The sequence below is a fragment of the Lynx canadensis genome, chromosome B4 (assembly GCF_007474595.2).
Source record: "Lynx canadensis isolate LIC74 chromosome B4, mLynCan4.pri.v2, whole genome shotgun sequence".
Lineage (NCBI taxonomy): Eukaryota > Metazoa > Chordata > Mammalia > Carnivora > Felidae > Lynx > Lynx canadensis.
In genome coordinates this window covers 120383071-120392075 of record NC_044309.1, presented here as the reverse complement: position 1 = coordinate 120392075, position 9005 = coordinate 120383071, and the positions used below count along the sequence as shown (strand labels likewise).

Here is a 9005-nt window from a genome sequence, read left to right as displayed (position 1 = left end):
CCTGGTAATCAAAAGTCATTTAACAAGACTTTCCTTAAATCAAGCATTTTTCATATAATCTTAAATTTTAAAAAACAGTGCTCTATTCCCCTTCCCAATGTAACCAGCTTAATTTGGGGAAATACAATCCCTAAATAATCATGTGATAGCATCCAAAACAATTTTAAAAAGGCACTATGCAAGGCTGACCTCATGTCCCAACTCTGGGAAGCCTTCCCCACTCCTAGTCGAGGTTGTGCTTGCCTCCTGCGTATATCTGTCACATTACTATCCTATAATTGCTTACTCCGCTACCTTTATAACTATAGTGCAAATCCCTTGAGGGCAAGGCCTATTATCTCATAACTATTTGTGTCCCGAGAATCTCACTTTGCCAAACCTATAACCTATTTTTTGAAGAATGAATTCAAACCACGCTAGGTGATGTGTCTGTTCTTCTTCACACAGATACTATTTTAGAGGCCTATGTCCATCATAAGGAAGATGAGGATATCTATTGAGCAGCTACCATGTACCTGGAGCCTTGCCAGATATTTCACACACTTTATTTCATTTAATCCTAATAAGGCTGCAAAGCATGATCCTCAATTTATGGCTGGGAAAACATATTACAGTCAGCTATCGAAAGAGATAAGATTTAAACCCATTCATTCTGTGTGTTTATTTATACACTATTCCAAAATGAGAATTTCTAAAGAAATGATATAAAACTTTGAAGAAAAAAAAAAAAGGAAACCAGAACAAAGGAGAAATAAGAATTTAAAAAATCAGATAAAGCCAGAAGGTAAACACTGAATAGTGCATACTATCAACATCCTATACATTTGCTACAAGTGGACTGCAATATCCTATACATTTGCTACAATATCCTATACATCAATATCCTATACATTTGATATCAATATCCTATACATTTGCTATCAATATCCTATCAATATCCTAAACATTTGCTACAAGTGGACTGCAAATTTGGCTGAACTTCCAAGCTGTTAATATGTGATTTTTTACATTATTCAGAGACATTATCTTTTAAAGGTTAGGGCAAACCAGTTGCTTAGAAGCACATTTACTCCTGAACTGAAACCTGAAATTTCTCCTATGGGTTCTCAAAGAAACTGTTGCATGTTAGAGTGAACCAGCGTCATCCCTGGCATGGATGTTCAGTTTCCCTATACAGTCCAAAACTAAGTGTGGTAAAGGAACTTGATGTGTAACCAAAGGCCCCAGACACAAAGGCCTCCATTTAGAGGGCTTAGTTTCTAGAGAATTGGATTGATTACTCAATATATGCTTCTTCCATAAACATTTCTTAAAAGTGAGATTTTAAATGCTGGACAATAGACTTAAAGGCTTTCTCTGACAGGTACCTGGGGCATGGATATTATTGCTGATCAAGGGCAGGTGCATAGAATCACTGGTGCTGGGGAGAGAAAGAACATCCCTTCTGAAAGTGGACCAGTCTAATGAGGATATTGTTTCAGGGAGAGGCCTTTCCATCACTTCACAAGAGTGATCTTAAGAGTACCTACTGTTAGAGACAAGATTTTCTTAAAAACAAGTTTGGATCTGTTTCAACACATGAACAAACATAAATCATGCCACCTCCTTACAGCATGAATGCTAGAATTTTAGCTTGAAAAATTCTAAAAACATAACAAAAAAGCCTGCCAACTTTATCTGGCTCCAAAGTCCTATGCACTCTGTATGCTTCTAGTGTGTGCCCATGCAAATGCCCCATATCAGACTTTCATTTAATCACTGCATTTAGAAAAACTGGCAATCTTAAGGACAGAGACTTGGAAGAGACCTGAATGAATGTTGATTACTATATTCAGACTCTAGACATTAACGTCTCGGTTTCATTTACTTATTTATATGAAAGTCAAACACTGGCTTTCCTAACAGCCTAGGCCAACAAAGGAACATATGCAAAAAGTAGAAGGAAAAAAAAAAGATTATAATTGGAACTGTATCAACTAGGTATAATTAAAATAGCTAAACCATATTTCCCCCACAAGCACATTTAAAAAGAACTTTTAGAAGGTTTTAATATAGGCTAGGTATATAAAAATCAACCCCATTAACACTTTTGCTAGCAGCAAATATGTATCATATGGCCCCATTTTTTTTTCAACGTTTTTTTTTTTTTTTTTTTTTTTTTTTTTTTTGGGACAGAGAGAGACAGAGCATGAACGGGGGAGGGGCAGAGAGAGAGGGAGACACAGAATCGGAAACAGGCTCCAGGCTCTGAGCCATCAGCCCAGAGCCCGACGCGGGGCTCGAACTCACGGACCGCGAGATCGTGACCTGGCTGAAGTCGGACGCTTAACCGACTGCGCCACCCAGGCGCCCCATAAACGGCTTAGTAACATATAGTTGTCAGATCACTACCTTGTACACCTGAAACTAATGTAACATTGTGTCAACTTTATACTTCAATACAAAGATTTTAATAATATTTTTAAATGTTTAAATAAAATGGCATAGTACTTTCAGGATCTATCAGTGAGTGAGGTCAGTAGGCAGAACCCACACCAGGTATTTGAATGAGGAAATTTTAATAAAATAATTGTTAACTAGTAGAAGGTGGTTAATTAATTAAAGGCACAAAAGAGGCCTGAGTACAGAAGTAGCAGTTGCAGGAAAAAAAGGAGCTACTACCTCTAGGCTGAGAGGAAGTGAAAAAAATTAAGTAACTAAAGACCAAGAGAGGCTCTCTTCCCCACCCCGACCCCCACCCCCCAAGCTGAGCGCCAAGCTTCTCTGGAGTGGGTGTGGTTTCCACAGGAACTTTCAGACTGCCAGTATTGTAGAAATTTGTCAGAGTTCATGGACCACAGAGTGGGAGACAGCTGCTGAGTTGTCCCAGAAGTAGATCCCTGGAGCTGTTCCAAAGGGACAGCAAGGTTGGGAGAGTCTAACCCCGCGCACAGCTGGAACTCTCCTGCTGGGCTCCTGAGCTCCAACAGTAAATTAAAACAGAGAACCAGGACCCAGAAGTGAAGTGTCTTCTTGATGCTCTTGCTTTTTTGCAGGGCCACTTCAGGGCCCTCTATCAGTGAAGACTAACATTCTGCTAAGCTCACGGAAGAGAGAAATTTATAAGGTCCAGGCTCCAGCATCACAAAGTAGGACAGAAAAGGTTGGATTTGGAGCTGGGAGATGGTTAAGCTGATAACTGCCATGGTTCACCCCTATGGCTGCTTAGCTTCCATATACACCTACACTATGTAATACAGTAGCTACTAGCAACATGGGGCTACTGAGTATCTGAAACGTGAGTAGCCTGAATTGAGGTGTGCTAAGTGTAAAATATATACTGGAGCTCAAAGACTAGGTATAAAATGTAAAATATCTCATTAAATTTTATATAAATTCTATGTTGAAATACTTTGGCTCTGAATTATTTATTCAGTTAAACGTTAATTTCACCAATTTTTACTTTTTAATGAAGTTACTAGAAAATTTTAAATTACTTATGTGGCTTACATCTTGGAGATAATCCTCCCTTGAGTGGCAGGAGAAACTTGGCTGCTTTGGACAGAAAAAGTTTTTAATATCCAACAAGCTCCATTTTGGTGAAATGGTTTTTCCTACTGCACCCCCTCCTCCTCAGGGTTACATACTTTAATTCTGCTTCATGTCTGGATACCACAAGCACTGCTAACCCAGCTCCCCAGCCCTCCTCACCCACAATTCAGAGAAGCAGCCCAGAGGCTGATTTTAACCATAAACATTTGTTTCGTCACCTCCCTCTCCTTCAACGTCAATTTTTCCAACATAAATATACTTACGGTATCAAATGAGTACTGAACACATATTGCTACATAGAACATTCTCAACAAAAGCAACTGCAGAAGAATTCATACAATAAAGGATGCAACATGGTAAAGCATCAGACTGCAGATTAGGGGGAAAAAAATCTAGCTTCTATTCCGGGCTCTGACCTCCTTGGGCTAGGCCATGTAAGTATCTGGCCCGCTATTTCTATAACTTGGAGAAAGGGCTGAATTATTCCAGTTTTATCCACACTACACCATGAAATTGTTTTGAGACTGCAAAGGTGTTGTTTTTTTTTAATGAATAGGATAGAATAAAAAAATCAGAATATTCCACATGTATTAAGGACATTTTCTAAAACATTTGTTTCAGGTATATATTTCATATGCTGGTTTGCAGTGTAACATGTATTTCTGAGTGTCATAGTTACAGTTTGAAAGCCACCAATGTAGATTATCTCTTAAAATCCTATATAGCTTAAATTCTTAGATTCATTTTGCTCAAAAATTATTTCAAGACCAGTAAATCACAAAGCATAAAATCACAACTTAATATAGAGATTTTTATCAAAGCTAGAATTTATTTGGTGCATACTCTGTGCTTGCTATCAGGTATTGTCACATATACGTTTTCTTTTAGTCTTGTAAAAGCAACCATGTGAGGTATTTTACAGGTTAAAAATAACAAAAACCTACTTCCTGAACTTCTTCAGGTGAAAAGAGGGTTATAAGCATTCCAAAACAAAAACAAAAACAAACAAAAACCAGCCAAGTACACAGTCTATTTCCATTTCCTTTTATACATCCTCTCTCTATATATATCACACATTTTAGCATTAGGAGAATAAGGAACCAACTCAAATAAAGGGAATCTTTCTTGTAATTTTTGTCTATAGGTACTTTTTAACCCATCAACTTTCTACTCTAAGCACAAGGACTTAAATGTTGTCAATATCTGAAATAATTTTAAGATGATCTAGTATTATGAAAATTTTGTTCACACAGAAATACAAGCCTAAAAATGGCACTATATTTCAGATGTAATTTCTTTCTTTCTTTCTTTCTTTCTTTCTTTCTTTCTTTCTTTCTTTCTTTCTTTCTTTCTTTCAAGTAAGCTGTACTACCAGTGGGGCTTGAGCTCACAACCCTGAGATCAAGAGTTGCGTGCTCTACCGACTGAGCCAGCCAGGCACCCATCAGATGCAATTTCTCAATAGAAAAAGGGAATGGTAACAGTTCAATTGATGGACATGATTTAGGTAAAATATCTTCAAGAAAACAGAAAAACTATACGAAAAGATTTCTAAAACTGTAGCACCATTACCTCAATGAATGAGCACATTTCAAGATGTAAAAATTACCTAAGAATTATATATTATATTCTTTCAAATAATCTATTTTTATATTTAGAAGTTCAAATTATATGTTGTTATATTCAACTTTCCTTCTAATTAGGAGTTCAACACTGACATCAAGTTATTTTACAAAATAAAAAGCAATTTCCTAATAAACAGTTACTACAAAATTGTTACTAAGGAAAATTCTTCAACATTAATTTTATTCCATATGTAAACTTTCCTCAAGAGAAATATTAATATTGTGTTACAAATAAGACCAGTAATCTGGTCAGAGTGTGAACGTATTTGACAAAAACATTTGATCTTCCTAGTGCCTTTCATTTCTTGGATAAATTTCTTCAACATTCCTATGAATCTTTTTTATAAAACCATGCAGTAACAAAGTACACCTCATACAGAAACCAGATGTAAAGCTGACCTTTTATTTTTTAAAGTACCCCCTTGCTGAATACTGCCAGCAATATTATCAACAAATAACATTTTATAATCAAGAACTGTACATTCAATGTATATATTTTGTGTGTGTGTGTGTGTGTGTGTGTGTGTGTGTGTGTGTGTGTGTATTTCAATGAATAAGCTTGGTATCAGCACACTAAACTTCATGTGATTTATTTTAAATGATTGCTGGTTTCAGAGAATTAAAAACCACAAACCCTATGGCAGCAACTATAATGCATATATATCTCTGAAAGATCATTTTGAAGTTATCACATAATGGTGGAATATAATTTAAACAAAATACAAATAACATTTACAGCATAAGGCTCTGTGGTTGAATAATCAGCACATCAAAGAAAAATATCAGAGAAAGACTTTAAAAATAAAGCAGATTTCCTATTAGAAGAATTTTTTTTTGTTTGCTAACAATAGCTAATTGTGGACATAAAAATGTTCAAACAAAAGTTTCCTAAAATTTCTAGAACACAGTTAAACTTTAGTTGCAGTAATTGATGAGGTCAGACTTTATCATGGTAAACTGAAAGTTAATCTGTTGGTAGCGAGAAGATACAACCGCTCATTTTTAGAGAAGTAAAGTTTATTACATTTGAAACAATACAGCAGAAATCTCAAAAGTTTACTCATTAAATATAGTTTCTTACAAATATCCTTTTGAAAATGCAATTCATATGTGCTACAACCTCAGAAGTTTGAATTCAAAATGAAATATGAAGGCAAGAGTCAGGGAAATCACATCAGAGGGCTTTGTCAAATATCTGTACAAATCAGTACATATTCTTCTATCTGTCATACAGTAGGAAAGAAAGTGATTCTAAATATATCCAAGTAAATGCAGAAAAATACATTAGTATTTGAGGCAGACCATGCTAAAATATAATTTACAATGATTAGTTTGCATTTAAGATGGTTAATAATGCCTTTAGTTTGAACCAATGAAATCAACATTAAGTTAAATTTTGTAGTATTTGTTCAGTCTTTTGTATTGAACATTAGTTCATCTGTGAAGTAAATAAGATTGGAAAAAGCAAGTGACCTGATCCTTTTCATTATGTTTATCATTATCTCCTTCAGTCATACTAAATGCAAACAAATCAATAGAGCATCAGGATTTTTCACACATTAAAATAAAGACTAATGACTTGTGAAGGCAGACTGTGTACCATGTAGTATTTAACATATGAAACTTGCATTAACCATCAACTCAAAATTTCTTAAATAAACCAAGATTTACAAGCTAAAATAAACAAACATTTGATTAAAAAATTCTGCTATTCAAGATACTCAGGTGTCTTTTTTCTCTTAGAGATTGGTAAGGGTTGGGTCTTTTAAAAACTTGGAAGAGGAGGTGGTAAGAGGAAAAAATTCCTCAATGCTTTAAAAAACTCAACTGTTACGAGTCCATACAATTACTATGCTGGCATGGAAACAAGGTGTTTTCTGTCATGGAACCATTCACTTTCCCATAGAAGTAGTTCCTCCAAGCCAACTGTACAAAGATGTAAATTCGCTTACCCATGATTAAAATTGAAGTAATCCTTCAAAAACAGAGCAAGACACCTCACCCAAAAAGATCTTTTAAATCATTGCTAGCTGAACTGCTATTGGTCATTGTAGTTGGTGGCTGTGCAAAGTTCTGCGGGCTAAAGAAAGGATTAGCCTGCATACCAAAGGCAGACTGTCCCATCATGTTCATTGGTGTTCCCATTACTGAACTGCCCATACCTGGAGACCCTTGCGGAGGTACAAATTGATTAAGCCACTGATTTGGTTTCTGTTGTGATAACTGGTTCATGCTAACTTTGGGTTTCTGAGGGCCAAAGAGATTATTAAGAGCAGACATATCTGTGGGTCTTTGTTGAGTCTGCTTCGCACCAGCAGGAGGAACACTCACAGCACTGAAGTTTGGCAAAGTGGAAGGTGTTCCCAGTGTCATCTTGGTCACTCCGGGTGTGCTTGGACTACTGAATAAGTTCTGGTTTGTATTAACTGGCATGTTGAATCCTGAAGTCTGAAAGCCCATGTTAGCATTTAGGCCGTTGGTCAAATTTCTCTTGGTGTTATCAACTGGTGTAGAAAACATCATGCCAAGGCCCATAGAAGGAACAGAAGTGAAGGTACTTGAAGCAGAAATTTTAGGGGTACTAACAGAAAGGCTGGTCAAAGATGACATGTTATCCATCAATGTGTCTGTCAAGTCCTTAGTCTGAAAAATATGAGGGAATTACTTTACCTCCAAGATTGCCAAATTTTTTACAATCAGTAACATTTGACAGGTTGTACTATAAATGACAACTCCAAATTAAGCTCAACAGTCTATACCAAGTTGGCAAACCACAGCTCACAGGCGAAATCCAGCCTGCCACATACTTTTACAGATAAACATTTGCAATCAATTTGATGACAGGGAACACTAACTTTGAATTCCAATTAAATAAAATGCTGGCTCCGCCCACCACTCCCCAAAATAGAAATTCCTTCTTCTCATTAGATCTGCATTGCAAAAATGATACTCTATTTAATTTTTATATTTTGAATTGCATCACAATTTTGTAGAAATTTGTTTTCTCTCTTACGTAAATACCTACAAAATATTTTTGATTTTGCCTCTTGGCCCATAAAGATTTTTCTCTGAAGAAGAATTTTAGTGATTAGGAGGTAACAAAAAAGGGGTGCCTGGGTGGCTCAGTCAGCTGGGCGTCCAACTTTGGCTCTGGTCATGATCCCACCATTCATGAGTTCAAGCCCCACATGAGGCTCTGTGCTGACAGGTCAGGGCCTGGAGCCTGCTTTGGATTCTCTATCTCCCTCTCTCTGTGCCCCTCCCTCATTCGTACTCTGTCTCTCTCAAAAGTAAACATAAAAATTTTTTTTTCACAAAAAAAGAGGTAACAAAAAATAATTTAAAGAAAGCTTTTAAGATAAAGTTATTTCTGCAGTCTGTGTGAGTTTGAACTCTCTACCAGCAAGAACCTTAAGCCCTGCCCTAGCACTACCACCTAGGACAGTGTCTGGTACATAATAAGAAATAAATACTGGTCAGGACATATTGGTAAGTATTCCTAAATCAAATTACAGACCTGGCTATAACTGAAACACCAAAAATTAAAAATTACTTTTTGGTCAAAAATATATAAATGCCTGAACATAATATTACTGATCATTTCAAGGTGAACAGAGTTAATCAGTACTATGAAACCTAATATTTTTTAAGAATATTATTGCCTTCTCTTTATTGGTATTTATCTAGCTTTCTGTTTGTTTGGTAACAAACACTATCTCAAAATATTATACATTAGGGCAGGCTATTGAGGAGTGGCTGGAAAATCCTTTATGCCCATAGTTCTTAGAAACTGCATTATTGAAATTTCTTAGAAATATATTTTTAGACAAACACTAATAGGTAGACTAA

The 9005-nt window shown here is 36.0% G+C and overlaps 1 protein-coding gene across 2 annotated transcripts in view; it reads right to left on the bottom strand.

The window, feature by feature from the left end:
- Positions 1 to 5538: 5538 nt before the first annotated feature.
- The window catches only part of SCYL2 (SCY1 like pseudokinase 2), a 70573-nt gene continuing 67106 nt past the window's right edge, over positions 5539 to 9005 (bottom strand). For both annotated transcript variants that reach the window (XM_030323480.2, XM_030323481.1), the window contains one exon: positions 5539 to 7799. In XM_030323480.2, coding sequence (XP_030179340.1) covers positions 7155 to 7799 — 645 coding nt within the window. In that variant the 3' untranslated portion in view covers positions 5539 to 7154. The remainder of the gene's footprint in view (positions 7800 to 9005) is intronic.